Source organism: Bidens hawaiensis, unplaced genomic scaffold, assembly GCF_021521415.1.
Source record: "Bidens hawaiensis isolate Kalapana, Puna unplaced genomic scaffold, B.hawaiensis_p1.1 tig00036714_1, whole genome shotgun sequence".
Classification (NCBI taxonomy): Eukaryota; Viridiplantae; Streptophyta; class Magnoliopsida; order Asterales; family Asteraceae; genus Bidens; species Bidens hawaiensis.
The window spans coordinates 1-17,839 of record NW_027496401.1 but is presented as its reverse complement, the minus strand read 5'-3'; the positions used below and the strand labels follow the sequence as shown (position 1 = coordinate 17,839).

At 34.3% G+C, this 17,839-nt stretch overlaps 1 protein-coding gene across 1 annotated transcript; it reads left to right on the top strand.

The window, feature by feature from the left end:
- Window positions 1-16,377: 16,377 nt before the first annotated feature.
- LOC143588699 (zinc finger CCCH domain-containing protein 34-like) lies at window positions 16,378-17,834 on the top strand (the record flags this gene model as incomplete). Its single annotated transcript, XM_077069633.1, has 6 exons — window positions 16,378-16,438; window positions 16,507-16,661; window positions 16,765-16,830; window positions 17,052-17,171; window positions 17,264-17,527; window positions 17,616-17,834. Coding segments are annotated over exons 1-6 (885 nt in total), but the record flags the coding sequence as incomplete, so codon positions are not given.
- Window positions 17,835-17,839: the final 5 nt, after the last annotated feature.

Below are 17,839 nucleotides of genomic sequence, written 5' to 3'. Positions count from 1 at the left end.
TCTCCTATACATGTTCTCTGTTGTTGGTCTATCATCTTCATCGCCGGTTAACTTCCGATACTACCCACCATTGTCAACTACATTAACATCCCCTTTTTCATTAGACAAATATTTGTGTTCATGTTTGTTCATTTAAACAATCAACATGCTCGTGTCCGTTTATGTTTGTTCGTTAAAAATCTAAAAAACCTACATATCTCAATTGAAAAAACTCAAACGCTAAAAAATATAATAACAAACTAATATATATGTATTAAATTAAAACTAAACTACGTTAAAAAATAAAATAAATCATCATAAAATAGCAAAACAATTAAAACAAAAACTTGAATAAACCCCCGTAGCACAGGAGGATCAAACTAGTATTCTATATTGTACTACGCTGTTACACCCCAGACCACGACCTAGGCGTGCGACACATATGTTGATACCACATTTGTAATTATATCAGAGTTATGTGTGGAAGTAATAAATATGTGGATTTAAAATATTATTATTTACAATCAAAAGACTGTATTTATAAAACACCCGTTTTAAGTTTAACAAAATATTACTTGTTCATTACAAAACCACCATTTCATATTCTAATATTTAACACAAGATTCGAGCCATCGGATATCTTATGCACTTCGAGCTTCCAAGCTCCTATTCTTGATTACCTGCAAAATGTTTAGAAAAATACGTCAGCAACACATGCTGGTGAATATGCTGACGCTAAAATATTTTCTTTTATGATTACCCCTCGAGACATAACTTAGGTCCCACCCATCGTGGCTTAAGAATAATCAAGCTTTAAAACAAACACAATTATAAACTCAAGTCTCTACACAAAACAACCCAAAAAAACACCGCAGCGTTCGACATTACTTAGGTACCATACGTATGCACATGGTCATTCTCACTTGGACGTAACTTTGGTCTGGCCCATCGTGACGGAGGTCGTGACCAAGTGTGGCGCGGTGTGCCCACCGACTTTATTACCACATTTGTAAGGAATCAAACAAACGTACACGATAGCCTGAGGGCTAGCGCTTACTTTTGTTTATAACGTTTTAGAGACACATAGTCCCATGTAATTCTTTTCATTTAATTCTTTTTGACTCGATTAAACAAGTTTGTTAAGTTGGGGCGTATTCACATTTTTCGTTTTGGATCAGCTTCAATACACTGTCCGAGGGTCTTTCCCTTTTCTTGCTATCTCGCATCAATAGTACGAGTATAACTTTTTGTTAGTCGGATATACAATCCGGCTTAAGACCTCTAGTCTCTTTTATAATCTTTACCTCGATTATATTTTCTTTACTTTAAAACCTTAGTTAAAAAGTATCATTTCTTCTTTTCTTTTATAAATTAAAAGTCTTTCTTTTAACTTATTTACTTTCTTTTTTCTTTTATTAGATAAACATTTAGATAATCTTATTTTACTTTTCTTTAAAACCTTATGTTTCTTCTTCTCTAAGAAACTTATTCTTTTCTTTTCTTTATTATTCAAGAATATTCATAATTACTTGAATAACATTATATAACAAAGAATTATATAATAATCACATTGATATATTTATATATTCATATTCCTCTCTTTTGTTATGTTTTCTTTTTTTATTTATCGAGATATCGAGTATTTCCTCGACTTAGGGTTTTAAGCCTTTAATTTTATTATTATTTTATTTAGGCATTATGCATACATTTTTTAGCTTATGAAAACCCTACACACTCGAGCAGCACTTTGACGCCGATTTGTTTTCTTTATCATGTTGATCAAATCCCTTCCTTTCTACACCTTTTTCTTTGCACATAAAACGAGGTACTCCAATCTTCACCACACTCGTCGGAGAGTCGTCGGGACGTCTCTTGGCAACACCTTCTTTTGGATAACGTCTTTGGTGATCGGTTCGTACTTTGAGATTACTTTGGTTTGGGCACGAAAATCGAGGAATTTGGGCACATTTTACGAGGTGATCGAGGGCACGCTTCCCAAGGGTTTAGAGAGATGTTAAAGTGTAAGGCCCCGTTACCGGTGCCTCACTTTAACGTTGGATTTACTCATAAACGCAGTTCTGAATATCAGAGTTAATAAAAACATTCGCGGAATATTAAAACATTCAACCATTATATTACATGACCATCCTTTCTTGTCTTAACGTGCATTCAAATTATTTAAACATAAAACATTGTCTTTTAGAACGTCATAACATAACACTTCATTGAGATGCCAGTGTCTCCATGCCATGTGCTTCCCCTCAAGAAAGTTGCCTCATTCTACTCACCTGCGTGCATACTAAAAGTCAGCTATGCTGAGTGAGTTCTAGTTAATCAGACGACATACAATACATTCACATACTAGCATATGCACCCGGAGGTACATACCTTCATATATTTTTACACACTTACTTACATACGTACTTTCATTCTTTCTTTCGTACTTACTTACATACTTTCATTCATACATATATGTTTTAAAGAGCATTCCGCCCTATAACCTTCGCCGATATTATTAGGGTCGGTTCCCTACGTTCACCGAAATTATTAGGGTCGGTTCCCTACATTCGCCAATACTATTGGGGTCGGTTCCCCTCATTCACCGATACTATTAGGGTCGGTTCCCTACATTCGTACTACTGTAACATACCCGTCATTTACATACCTTCCTTGACAATATGTGCAATCTACGAAGAGCGTTCACGTACCATCAACATTTCATACATACATTGTTCATACATTATACATATTCATACATACGTCATTCATACATCATATTAGTCATACCTTTAACTAACACTTGACGGCACATGCAATATCCGAAGATCGTTCACGCACCGTCAAGCAATCGTCATACATAACTCATACAAGGCATACACTTACCACCTAAGGTAAGTGTATTGACTATCACATCAAGTATGCACACAGCCCCGAAAACATAACAAGGAAGTGGGGCTAAAAATTCACCTCAATGCGGTTGCGTTCACCGTTTACTGTTATTCCCTTCTTGAGCTGTGCTCGACTAACTGTATAATAATTATACGTATCAATAACTATCACTACACATATCGTCTTTCTAGTTTAATTATTACTCTCAACGAACGGGGGTCCGGGGGCAGCACCCCTGGCAGCGGGGTGCTAGGGGCGGCAGCCCCTAGCAGGGTCCAAGGGGCAGAGCCCCTGGCTGGGGTCGAGCTGTCAGGTCAGCTTGGAAAAATTTTATTTCCATTAACTGTCTTATCACATTTTCCATTAGCATTTTGAATCATTAATTAATTTGCTACATAAAAGTCCAAGGGCTTCTTTGTAATTAAATCATTATTTTCTAAGTCCTGGGACCATTCTATCATTTATCAAACTTCTGATTCGTTACTTGGTCCTTAACGGACTGGCTTATATTAGCGAACTGGTTCTTATAACGAATTGAACTCTTTAATGAACTGGACTCCTTAACGAATCAGTCAATATAGCGAACCAGTCCAAGTAGCGAATTGGACTTTCTAATTCGTTATTTCTTTTAACGAACTAACTATCACGAATCAAGGGTAATTCGTTACCCTTTCCCTTAACGAATCAGACACGAACTAGAGCTAGTTCGTTATGCCCTCTTATACGAAACAACAAACGAATCACCTTTTAATTCGTTAGGTTTCCATAGCGAACTAGGGTTAGGTCAGGGAATGTCAGAACATTCCCTGACATTCTTACCTCGTATTCCCCTTTTCCGGCGTCGTCGCCAGAAAACCACGGATTCGCCGGAAAAACGTGTTTTAACTCGTTTTTCGTCCCGTTCGATCTAGATCTGAGCTAGGGTGATCCCTAAGCTCATCTTAGGTTCGGTTTATACCCGATTCCATCCGGATCTCGCGACTTAAACGGTTTAACGGTGTCGGCTCGTCGTTTCGTGACCATAACTAACGGATTTAAGCTCATACAACAAAATACTATCATACCTTGGGTCAGGATCGATTTCCTTGGTGATTTCGGCTAGAGGGAGACTAGAGAGAGAGAGAGAGATTAAGTGTGTGTTTTGAGAGGTGTATGGAATATGTGAAATGAAGAATTAAGTGGTGATAATGGTTTATATATTTATGGGATCATGGGCTTAAGCCCGTGGTGTTTCCTTCTTTCTTTCATACCCAAGTCCATAACCCATATCCATATAACCTAACACTAGCCCAACTCATATTCTAGTTATCTAAACCAATAACGACCCACTATAAAATAGACGAAATTTATTTTATTATTATAACCAAAAGTAGGATGTTACATAAAGAGAGAAAGACGTGTGGATTTTTGGTGTGAGGTGAGAAATGGCTGTGGCTTTCTATTAATCGGCAAAACAGGAAGGTCGTCGCGATATGCGATGGCCCTTTGGCTCTAGCGTCGCGTATCGCGATGTAGAGTTGTGAGCTGCCATGTAGGATTGTCACGTGGCAGACATGATGCCACGTGGCAGACGTTGTGCCACGTGTGGACACGTGGCAGGCCACGTGCCCTGCTTGTCAGACAACCCATCGCGATACGCGATGAGTATCCCTTCTGATCCATCGCGTATCGCGATGGGTCTGGAAATCAGATTTTCATTTTAAACCCTCAAGTTTAGAATTTGACATTTTTGGTCCTTTAACTTTCAAACATGGTATTTTAAACCTGAAACTTTCACGATGTTACATACGCACATATAAAGAAGATTGGAAACTTACTAATGTGATATCAGGAGTGTTAAATGGGTCAACCTCTATACAAACCCAAAAGTTTTACCCGAATTCAAACACGACCTAAACCCAAAATCGTGTCATTTACGTGAAATCAAACACAATAGAAATATTTACAATCTGACATGAACACGCTTACTTAAGCCAATATCTATATTTTTAACTTTTCGCTCATTAATAAACTAGAATTATTAACTTATTACTTATAACAAAAATTCAAATTTATATGAAACAATATGTTTAAATTACAAAACTTGATGCCAATTATCTCTTGATTTTCAAAATTTTGGCATAAAGTATTTAATTATTTAGAGAATACGGTATAAGTAGATGTTTTATAAATATAAACAAATCCGTCTGTTAACCGTTTATATCAACGTAAACCAAACCGTTTAGTTAAATATGTTCGACCAAAAAATGATATGAACTCTTTCAGATGAAACCCAAACTTACAATTTCATATTAGATTCTTCTTGGGTTTTCACTTTTCATGTCGTTCGTTATTTGATTGTTTGGTATAAATTTTGAAGAACAATATGATTATAGAGAACATATGCAATGTTGGACTGGCCAAAAAGAAACTTAGCATGTGCATTGTGAAAACGTGTCTAAAAGCACATACAAACCTTTTTTATATACATTACAAAAGATACTCATTCCACTTGCACGTTCATTTTTTTTTCCTCACCACCTTCTCCTATGCTAGTTTTTATTTAACTATTATTTTGAGCTTCAATATCTCTTATTTAGAGTTTAGGATCTAGAGCACGTCCAGTCGCTTAAAGACTTTGACTTTAAAAAACATATCAAATTAATTGATACCCAAAATTGGTTCGGGTTAGATGAGTTATTGTCTAAAATAGTAACCGCAACGTTAAGGTTGGCTAAAAACTAAGCCAGTTTATCGGTTAAAATCAAGCTTTCGTTCAATAAATCATTTGGTTAAGCATGGGTTATGGACATCCACCAAGTTTGTATTATTCTTAGCTGCCATTAACAATGGTTATGTGAAAGCATACGTGCCCAAGTCCACACCCACCATACACACCGTTCTAACATAAAAATTATCAATTCATTAAAGCCTGACCGGTTAGGTGTAAAAAAGAAGTAAAGGGGCTCACAAAAATGAAGAACAACTGAAAATTGAAACACAGATCTCTATAGTATCATATATTAAACTAGGTTATAAACCCGTGTATTACACGGGTTTGTAAAATTAAATCTCATTCATTATCTTATTATATGATCTGATTCTTCAAGTTGCAATAATCATGAAGAAAAAACACATCAAAACTCTTGAAAAGTCTCCAAAGCTTAAAAAAACTGGTTCTTAGTATATTGATGTGTTAATTTCAACATATCTTGCTACTGAACTAACAGTTGCAAGAGTTTCTATCGGTAAATTTTTTTTCAAAGGATTCAAATTGAGGGTTTAATGATATTATATTATTAATCATCCATAACCAACAAAAAATAAACTTGTGTAGCCTACTTTATGTCTTTTTATTAATTCATGCATTAGGTTATAAAATTAGAAGTAAGAGCAACCACATATTTGTAATATCGGAAAAGAAAGTGTAATACTAATACAGTTATAGGTATTTTATCACAGTTTTTTTCGGTTTCAAACATGTCATCTTGTTAAATTTTTAATTTTAGATAATTTTGACACAATTTTATTCAAATCCAACGACATAAAAGAAACTAAACATTTATAGTGAGTTTTATATATATGTGTAAACGTAAAAAAAAGTCTAAAGAAAACATGTTCGAAACCAAAACTAATATTTTTCTTAAAATAACAAGTCTTAACCCTAACTTGTACCGAGCAAACCGGTTCTTATGTGTTGCGCTGACTGACACGACCCGTCCCTTTTGCCAGCTATAAGAGAACACAAATAGCCAATTTTACTCATTTACATAAATGGTCGAATACAAGTTGAACTTGCCCGAAATGTTCCAAGTCATACTAAAAGTGGTTATGTTTCAAATAAAACTTGTTATGACCTGTTATGAAAATCAGAGTAAAAAAACTGTTGTAAATATTTTATTCGCAACAAATAAGTATCTCACTAAAAACCAAACCATCATTACTTCCATATATCAAACAATTTTGAGATTCTTGTATAGAAGATAAAACACAAACAACTCATAATAATAAACAACTAACTTGAAAGAAACAAATTATTACTTCGAACACCATACTCATGATCTTACTTCTTACAATGATTTTGTATAAAATGGGTTCGCGACACCCATAAATACAACCATTTTTCCTATCATTTATAATAGTCAAGTATACTTTATGGACTTACCTTCTAAGATTTAAAAAAAAAGAGGGTTGTGTCTATAACAGACAACACAATGTCATCACCACCAGGATACTTTTCCAAAAATATATAAATTTTGCTTTATGAATATAAATAGAGATCATCTAGGAAACAAAACTCACAATGACACCACTTATTTTAAGGATCAAAGCAACTCATTTACTATAGCAATTTGGCTCGAAACTCTAGATGATGCAAGTTTGTGGCAATAAATAAGCACAATGAATTTCGCTATTAGTTAACATGTGACAAAATAAAATGCACATAATTATTAGATCTGAAAGAAAAAGTATTGTCTGCACCATCATTAATTAACTATTATCCTTGAGTGTTGAACTATGTCAATTTAGTAAAAAGTTATCAATACATATAAGAAGGTTTATTATATAAAATTAATAGTAAAAAATTATCAAATGAGATGAACCATTTCGTATTGTTCAGAGTAAAGATGAATCGTGACACTTTCTGAATCGGTCACTAATAAACTTAAAACATACAACAAAAATTTACACACACTAAAATGGGTTTTAAAAGTTATACATACATTCTTTTATTTCTAACTTTTTTTTATCTTATTTACAACTATAAAATTATATAGATAAATTACTAATATGGAATGTTTAAAATATTTATTAATTGTTTTAATTAGATAGTTATGATTTTCAAAGTTTAATAATAATGATGCCACTTAGCAAAAAAAATGGGACAATTAGATGACATGTGGCACAACAATGGTTTTTGTTTATTATAATAGTAGATTCTAGTATTTTAAAAACAATACAATATATGCATTCCCATTGAAAATTTTCTCTTTCTTAAAAAAACAAATTATTAAAATTTTGTTTAACCTCCAACATTCCAATGAATCCAATCTTCATCTATATTTGCTATATTATATTTTTCATTAGTTATGTTTTTTTCCATTCTTAGAGTATAAACCGAAATAATTAGGATACAAATCAGGTTGCTTGAGATACAATATTTAAAGTTAAATGTTAAAAGTATTCTTATCCCCTTCTATATTTTCAAATACAAAATTACACTAAAACTTATTTTTTCTTCTGATTAATTAAATAATATTTTCTTCTACTTTTATCATTGTCTTTTATCTCCCAACTACTCATAACTACTTTAAATAATATTAAAAAAATTTATAGGGTGCTATAAAAAAGTTTTAAATATGCAGAAAACTCATTGTATTTTCTCTCTCATTTACTCACAACACCATATGTAAGCCACTCCTTAAAATTATAAAAACTTCACTCAAAAAATTAGATGGGTAGGATGTCAGGCAAGGTGCATTTGGACAAATTGTATGGATTTGGACAACAAGGGGCGAGAACGCCCCCCCCCCCCCCTGTGCGACAAAGTTGAGATAAGTGGGATGGGGGGACATATATTTGTTGTCGGATGTGTTTATGTAGATGCCGATATGGCGATCAACTATAGGCGGGGTGGGGGGATTCTGGGCTCAACACCGCCCCGTGGGCTATATATCGCACTTTTTAGTGATTTTTAGTGTAATTTATATTTTGAAGATAAGAGAAGGCATGTGAATGCCACACCCTAACTTAGGGCCTAGGAGTGAGACTAATAGTTGATATATATTTTATAAATATATTAGAATCTAAGGTTGTAAAACGAAACACTTTGATTAAATATTATATATTCCAAAAGCCGTGAATTAAATTCCCGATAAGTAGTACAAAAGTGTTTAACTTATAAAATCATAGTTTACATTTTATTGATAAAACTTCATTTGAGCCATCAAATTGTCTAATGTCTATCCATTAACTTCAATTCTCTCTTCCTGATTACATGTAAAACTGTTTTATAAAATATATCAATAAAACATGCTGTTGAACATGTTGACTTTAAAACATTTATGAAAACCTTTAGTTCGTACTCGAAACAATCAGCGGCCCTTCAGACCGGAGTACCAATTATATAATATTAGTCCAGCTCAGACAACCCAATATACTAGCTCCATGAGAAGGGGACATGGTACCATGCGTGATGGGGTATGCCTACCCTCTGTCCACATATGTAAGGATCCAAACACAAGTATAACTAGCATGAAAGCCAACGAATACTAAAGTTTTAGGGATACATTACCCATGTAAAACTTTGGTTTCTAGGCAAATGACTTGATTAAAGAGTTTAATAGATATGAGTGTATTGTGTTTTTTTTATCAACATTTTCACTGATTATGTTATGAAGTTACCTCAAACTTATAATACGAGAATAACCTTGTATAATATGTAGATCAAAAGATTTAGCTTTAGACCTTTAGTCTATTTTGCACAACCATTACCTTGATAAATAATTTGTTTAATTAAAACATTTGGACCTTTAGTCCCCTTTGTTTATTTACCCCTTTATGTGCTACGTTTCTTCTTCATGAAGAAACGTATATACTAGGTTTCTTCTTCAAGAAGAAATGTTATTTGACTATACGATTTATGAAAAGTTATTTTTAACTTAGTTTTGTTCATGGCATGGATTATACCCTCGACTAGGGTCTAAGCCAATATAATAAAATAATCAGGTAGAACCCCTACCTTATATGGATACTTTTGGATAGAAAGCATAGACTTAAAGCGGGAGCACTCCTAATTATCCTCGGGTATTTGAGGAAAATAACCCACCAGAACTCTTACTACTTGCACGTTCTTCGAGAAAACGAACACGTCAGATTGCCGAAACCATGGCACGTTTTTCTAGGATATATGTGTGTGTTGTAAGGTGTGATGGATGAATCCGAGATCACCCACCCAGTGCAGGGCCGGCTCCGAAAAGTCGAAAAAAATTTGGGCCAAAGGCGAAAATTTTTTTGGTTCTTAAGTAAAAGAAACATTTTGTTGGGTTTAAACAATTTAATTATAAATGAGCTTATTTGATTATGATTTAAGTTGTGTAAAAAATTTTGTATAAAAATTAGCTTAAAATTGTCTGAAATAAGACTAAAACCCACAACCTTTTGGTTAGATATACCCCTTTACCATTAAACCAAACTAGTGGTTATGTAATTGTGTTGAATTTGATTATACACATGTTTTTTATAAAAATACAAATAATTTTTTTTGAAAAAAAAAATTCGGGCCTAGCAGGATGTCGGGCCTGTGGCCGTCGACTACCCTGCCATGCCTCAAAGACGGCCCGGACCCAGTGGCCTCCTTTTATAGGCAAATTTTTATTTTTCTCTGTGTAGCGCGACAGAATTATGAACAGGTCGTCGCGTAGCGCGACGAGCCTTAAACCGCCTTTGTATGATTTTTAATTTATTGCATATCGCGACGGATGTTAGGTTTGACAACGCCGCCCACTAGTCTTCCTTCGTTGAAACAAGACCTGCCATGTGTCGACACGTGATGACATGTGGCCTGTCCCGTGATGCTACGTGTTGACCATGTCGTGTAGCGCGACGAGGGAATGAGTGGGTTCTTCACGTAGCACGACACTGCCCATTCTTGGATTTTGAAATACTATGGTCGCGCATCGCGACGAGTTCAAAACTCCAAAATTTTCTTTTTCGATTATATATCTTTTGAAATTGATAGATTTGGCCCGAAAATTTAGGAATGTTACAGCGAATGCTCTAAAATGTTTGAAGGGGGTATAGTGTCACTTTCATATGCACAATTGGACACTGGTCTCGCAACTTGCTGGACAGGTCCTCCATAAGGTACATGTAAAATTGATGCTATCGAGCATCCCTCGAAGGCCCCATCTAGTTTCATGTGCATTGTACAAAACTGCAATATTATGGCTAGTCAATCTTTGTAAAAACTTTTTGTTGTATAAAATAAGAACCAAATTGGAAAAATATCCAATGCACTCGTGTGAAGTCCTTTAGACATAGCTAAATATTCATCGTATTCGTTAAGAGGATTACTTGTTGCAAGCTAACGAAGTACCGATGTGCAATTTTGTAACGTCGTGAAACTCTTTTTAAACTCCTCGTCGTCACCTTTTTGAAATTATTCAAAATTGGTCTCGATATCCCTAACAACTTTAAAAAAAAAACTTTTGGTAAACAAAATCGCTCTATAAACGTCTCTATATTGTACTTTGGGTTTTCGACAAAGCAATCATTCGTTAGAACTTGTTGAGCTAATTTAGAATCACATGGCACATATCTTTTTTTGGATTAGACATTATCTTCAAATTCGATTTCTGTGGTAGCCACTCTGGACATAAATTCAATGCCACTAAAATCAGATGAGTCGAAAAGTAGCGACATGCTACTAGACTCAAATAAACCGGAATACAATCCAAAACCGCTTGTATTGAATTGAGCAATTTGAATTAGTTGGTTTAATTTGGTTGTTTATATAATATATAAATTACATTTATAGATAGAAATGGTAGATTTTATTTCTCTTTTACTAAATTAAACGATAACATGACCATTGAGAATGGTCAAAGTCAAACACAGTGCCCTGAGCTTTACTACCCGATGTCACACCTCCATCTTAGGGCCTAGGCGTGTGACTAACAGTTGGTACATGTTTTGTAAATATATCAGAGTTGTGTGTTTTTTTAGCGGAAGTCTTTACATATAAAATATTTCTTTTTATAAAATTTTCAAGTTAAAATAATCATTTGATGTTTATAAAACATATTTGCGGTTTGATTTAGCGGAAGTCTTTTAATATAAAATATTAATTTATAAAATGTTGGATTAGAATATCCATTTAATTTTAACAAAGTATGTTTGAGAAAACAAGTTCTTTTCAGCAGAAGTCTAATATAATATTATTATAATTGAAAACTCGGGTTTAAATACCCGTTTGATATTTCAAATACCTTTAATTAGAAAACATGATTCTTTATAATATTGTAATATAAAATATCTGAGCAATTAGATAACATTTAATTACTAATTCTCCAATCTTCTATCCTGTCTTGCTTTTGTATCCTAACCTTTCTGTTTTCCTGTAAAATGGTTAGAAAATACGTCAGCACACAACTGGTGAATGACGTTGATTCTTTAAAAATCTTTTTAACACCTTTGTGAAACCAACAATAATACCTTTGTGACTACTCATTAGGCACTCAACTACATTGGGATCAAATTACCCTAAGTACATTGTAAAATCAATTATATACACAATATCATTTCTCTGAACAGTCTCGTAGACTTTCAGAGGCATGTTGATGATATGCATGGCATCTGGGAAATGCCGAGTCACCATGTATGAATGGATCCAGCCACATGTATACTCTTAATCAGAGTGTCCGTTTCTTATTATTGTAACACAAAGTTTTAAGGATTCGTAAATCCTATGCAAACATTCTGACTCTAAAAGAGTTTGTAAAAGTTTAGGGCGTATTCACCTTTTCAGTTTATAATCAGTTTCTGATACTGATTCCTGTTTTCTGATTCTGCTTCTTGTTTTGTTACCTCGGAGCTATAGTACGAGAATAACCTTTTGTATAAATAACTAGATCACCGATCTAGCTTCAGAACTTTAGTCCGTTTTGTATAGCTTTAACATTGATAAAATTATTTGTTTATATAAAACATTTGGATCTTTAGTCGATTTCTTTATTTACCAATTATATGCTATGTTTCTTCTTCAAGAAGAAACATTAGTTTAACTATATTCTTTTTATATGAATATTATATTTCTTAATAATAAAGAAATACTACTTTGATTATACCCTTTATATGTATATGCTTACGTTTCTTAATAAAAAAGAAACTATATTTTGACTATAACATTTCCTTAAGAAAAGTTATATTATTCTTAATCGTAATCAAGGTTCGGCTATATCTCTGACAATGGTCTTAAGCCATTTATAATAATAAAATAATAACTTAGGCAGAACCCCTACCTCGCACGGGTATTCGGAGTTAGATATTCCTAAGTTTATACGGGCAACACTTCTACTCTATGTACGTTTATTGAGGCGTTCTTGATCACCCTTCCTTGGAACGCAAATCGAGGCGATGTTCACGTGTCGCCGGGTCGTGCACGTACTTCGAGGCGGAATGTCGGGTTACTTTTGGGTGACACGCACTTCGAGGAAATGTCGGGTGTTGACACGTTTTACGAGGTGATATTGTCGGGTCGGTGTCACGCAAACTGGTGTAGAGAGAGAAAGTAACTTAGATAGAAGGTGGGAATGTGTGTGTGAGAATGAGCCTGTGGCCTCCCCTTTTATAGCTGATTTCTGGTCCCATCGCGATACGCGATACGCCCCCATTCTCGTGGTCTATACGCGATGACACATGTCGTCAGACGTTGCCACGCGTCGCCACGTGGCCTGACACATCTGCCACGTGGCCTAACACGTGTCCTGCCCTGCTGCCACGTGGCACCCGAGTGTGACACGTGCCCCTGAGTCATAACGGACCATCGCGATACGCGATGGCCGTGTTCTTGGACTCATCGCGTATCGCGATGGGTCCCTGGATATCACTTTTCAATTTTGGTCCCTTGTTTTTGATAGCTTGTCATGTGTAGGTCTAAATCTCGTTGTCCAAAAATACTAAGGCGGCTCTTAAGCGGCTCGCGCATCGCCTGGATATCACTTTTCAATCGCCACATTGTGCCCAACGCCCTTCTCCATCGTCCTCAGCCCGAGCCCGAGCCCGTGCGCGTCGGGTGCTTCCCACCCTCTGCTAGGACCACTTGGTGCATGCTAAGCATAAAAGAATATAACTATGGAAATTCTATCTCTTATAAAGAGCTTCAATTTCTTTACCACTTTCCATGTGGGATGGATTCCATATTCCTTATTTACACCCATGTGGAATACTTCCACTTTCTTGCATCTTTCTATATGGGATGGAGTTTTTCTTTTTCTTATTTCTTTCATGTGGGATGACTTACTTTATATATTTACTAGTTTGAGGCCCGTGTATTAAACGGGTAATTGATGAAAATTTTAAAAGAGAAAATTATGATTTGCCTCCATGTGCTTTAGTGGCACGCAATATGCAAAATCGGACTCGGGCCTGTAAAGTGCTCCCGCCCATAAAGCATAGGGAAGCAAATTATAATTTTCTCATTTTAAAATTTAAACATTAAGAAATATACATGAAATTATCATATATTGTTAATACAATTACAACTTACATTGAAATTACAGAAATTACAAAAGAAACATTACACAAATACTTTACAAATAAGAACATTTCCTTGTACACTACATTTGTGCTTGTATTAAATTACCTTGTTTATCAAGAATCAAATTCTTTAGCACATGCCTGCTTGTAACTCTTGACAAGGCAACATATAACCGTCCATGTAAGAACACAGGTTCTTTCAAGTAAAAAGATATATGTTGGTTATTTTTTTATTGAATTGGATACTTTTAATAATATTATACTAACAGACTTTTAATACAAAGTATTATACTAATTGAATCGGAAGTTGAATGTGCATGATAAATTTGCTGTCACCAACCGATCTGATTGAAATATTTCAAATTTTTTTTTAATTTATTACAATTAAAAGTCATATAATCAAGGAATATATGAAATAGTTGAAAGTATTACACAAGGAATGCAATTGGCATAAATATGAAAAGACATACTAACATGTTTGCCATAGTTGTGAAAACGTTGATTATTGTATGAGTTAGCAAAGTACCACAATTATATATATTACTTGAAAATATTAGATAAAGAATGTTTTAAACTTTGAATACTAATCCCGCGTGATTAGTGATTATTTTAAGAAGAAGTTGCAATATTTAATTAAATGGATATATCTCTATCTCTATAATTATAAAAAACAATTAAAAAATCATGATTGTAGTTTTCAAAATAATGAAAGAATTCAGATTTACAGGAAACAATCATGGTAAATGAACTGACCAGATTAAATAAAAAAAACCGTCATTATAGCTTGATCATATTAGACCCTTGATTTATTTCTTAAAAAAATCTACCTAAAATAATTTATTGATTTATATTTAGAAAAAACTGAAAAATCAAATCACTCACATTTATATTAGTTAAAAGTGTTAAATAATGAATATCTATAATTTGATACACCCCGTGTGATTAGATAATTTCATTTGGAAAGTTGTTGAAATATTAAACACAGAGTAATTCATGATTGTTTTCACACTTATATATGTATTAATAAGGAAAAAGATATAATTTAATACTTGATTTTAAGGTTTAAAACTAATAATTATTCGTATGATTAGAGTTTTAGCAAGACAACCAGAATTGTAGGTTACCAAAGTTTCAGCTAAAACTAATAATGATTTTAATATTTACCTAAATTTTTCTTAATTTAAAAAAAATTAAATAAAGTGATTTTAATGAAAATGTTAAAACTTTGCATATTAAACAAAATATAGTCAACACAAATATGAATAACGAAAAAACAAACAACTACGGTATCTTAGTTATGAAAAAAAATACATTATGAAAAGTTTTAAATAGCTAGTAAATTGTGATTGTAGTTTTCCATATAAACAAAGAATTCAAATTTTTAGAAAGTATTGCAAATGAGTTGACCAGATCCAAAATAATGTTTGTTGAATTTATGTTTTTGAAAAAAGGCTAAAAAAATGAAAATGGTTAAGGGGTGACAAGTGGCACAAGTAAGTAGTCTTTTATTATAATAGTAGATTTCCTTATTATTTATCTTGAAACGACCAGCACCGTTCTCTCTCCATCTCTCACACACACATACATATGTGTGTGTATAAAATGGGACGCCTAAAAGGCTTTAAACCACATCGGGATGTTGTGAAGAAGGGCTCCGAAGCCCCGTTACGTAACACTATAAAGAGATTTCGATGCCCCTCACTGTAAAAAACAGCCTAACTATTGTATGATCTAGTCTATTTTAACATGAAACAAATGAATAAGGTGGTATTCTATTAAACTTACTATAAACCTTACATTTACATTATTAAATTTTAAAAACTTGTAAAAAACTAAATATTGTTAAGATATTTCAAGAAAGAAGTTTTAAAATGATATCAAGAATAATAATAATAATAATAATAATAATAATCCGAGCATTTTCATCCTAGTTTGGTCTTTATGGTCTCCTCTTCCCATTTCAACAACAAAACTTAAAGAGAGAGAAACGTAACGCCAAACAACTCTCTTCTTCTCTTTCTCTTTCTCTTGTAGAGAGAGAAACCAAACCCACTGGCTGTCTTTTCTCAAGAAAGATACATACACATATATATAATATATATATAGAGAGAGAGGAAATAAAAACTCACTGTGTGTGTGTATGTGAAGGTGAAAACACACAAACCCAAACCCTCAAAAAACCTCCTCTTCTGTTCACACTTTTTAGTACATAGTGTTTCTTCATAGATCATTACAGTTGTATAGCTACACACACACAATCATATAACCCAAATGTCACAGTCCGATCCGGTCACTAAATGGACCTCATCCGGTGATCAAACCGGGCTCGAAGGTTCGTACATCCGTACACTTTGGATTCAAATGTTAATTTGCGTTTTTGATTGTTGTTGGTTAATGCAGACCATCTGTTGCAGTTAGCGTTGGATGGTGGTGGTGGTTCGGAATCGTACCCTGATCGCCCCGATGAGGCCGATTGCATTTATTATTTAAGAACCGGGTTTTGTGGCTACGGTTCTCGCTGTCGGTTTAACCATCCTCGTGATCGCGGTGGTTCGGTAAATAATAATAATAATAATGTTGATCTTGTAATTTGATGGATCTGAATGGTAATTGGGTGTGTTTTGTTGAATTTGAGATTGTTTTCATTAGTTTTCCCAGGCTTTTGGAGCTGTGAGGTCTGGTGGAGGCGAGGTTCCTGAGCGTTTTGGCGAACCCGTATGTCAGGTTCGAAATTAGCAAGTTAATTTCATTTGTATTTTATCCAAACTCATGTATGTGAAATGTTGTTTGGAATATCTAAGAATTAAGATTCATGTCATGTGTTTTTTTTTGTTACTTTTATGGTTCACTGATTCTGTTTAATGTCACATTTGATACTTAAGAATGTAGTTTAGGTATTCATAGATTCCTTATTTGTATTAATTTATGATTATTTATTTTGTTAGTATTATATGCGAACCGGAATATGCAAATTTGGTGCTTCGTGCAAATATCATCATCCGAGATACGGAGTCGGATCATCAAGCAATGTGCCACTGAATATATCCGGATACCCCCTTCGTCCCGTGAGTTAATTTCTATTAGAAGTTAATAATTGGTTCGGGTCAAAACAGGTCAATTTGTTTCTAGTTGATGAATCTAAAATTGGTCCTCACAGGGTGAAAAGGAGTGTTCATACTATATCAAAACCGGGCAGTGTAAGTTCGGGGTCACCTGTAAATTTCATCATCCGCCACCTACCGCTGTCCTTCCCCCACCGCCGCCACCTGAATCTTTGCCGCCTGCTGTATACCCGTCTTCCCAGCAATATGGAGTATACGCAAGACCGTCTCTTCTTCCGGGCTCATATTATCCTGGGCCTTACAGCCCAGTCCTGCTTCCACCGGGAATGGTCCCGTTTCCCGGTTGGAATCCATATCAAGTAACACAAAATTTCAATTTTATGAATCTTTTTTTAATAAATTAAAATTTTGAACCTTTATAAAATTATTAATTTGTTCTGATTTCAGGCACCTGCATCTCCTAACACGGTTGGAACAACCCCGTTTTATGCAATGGCTCCTCATGTATCTCCTCCTGTCCCTGCCTACACCAGATCTTACCTTTCTGTACCGTCTTCTAGTACACAAGAACACTCGTTGCCCGAAAGACCCGGTGAGCCCGAATGCCAACATTACTTGAGAACCGGAGTTTGTAAATTTGGTTCTTCGTGTCGGTACCATCATCCACCCGA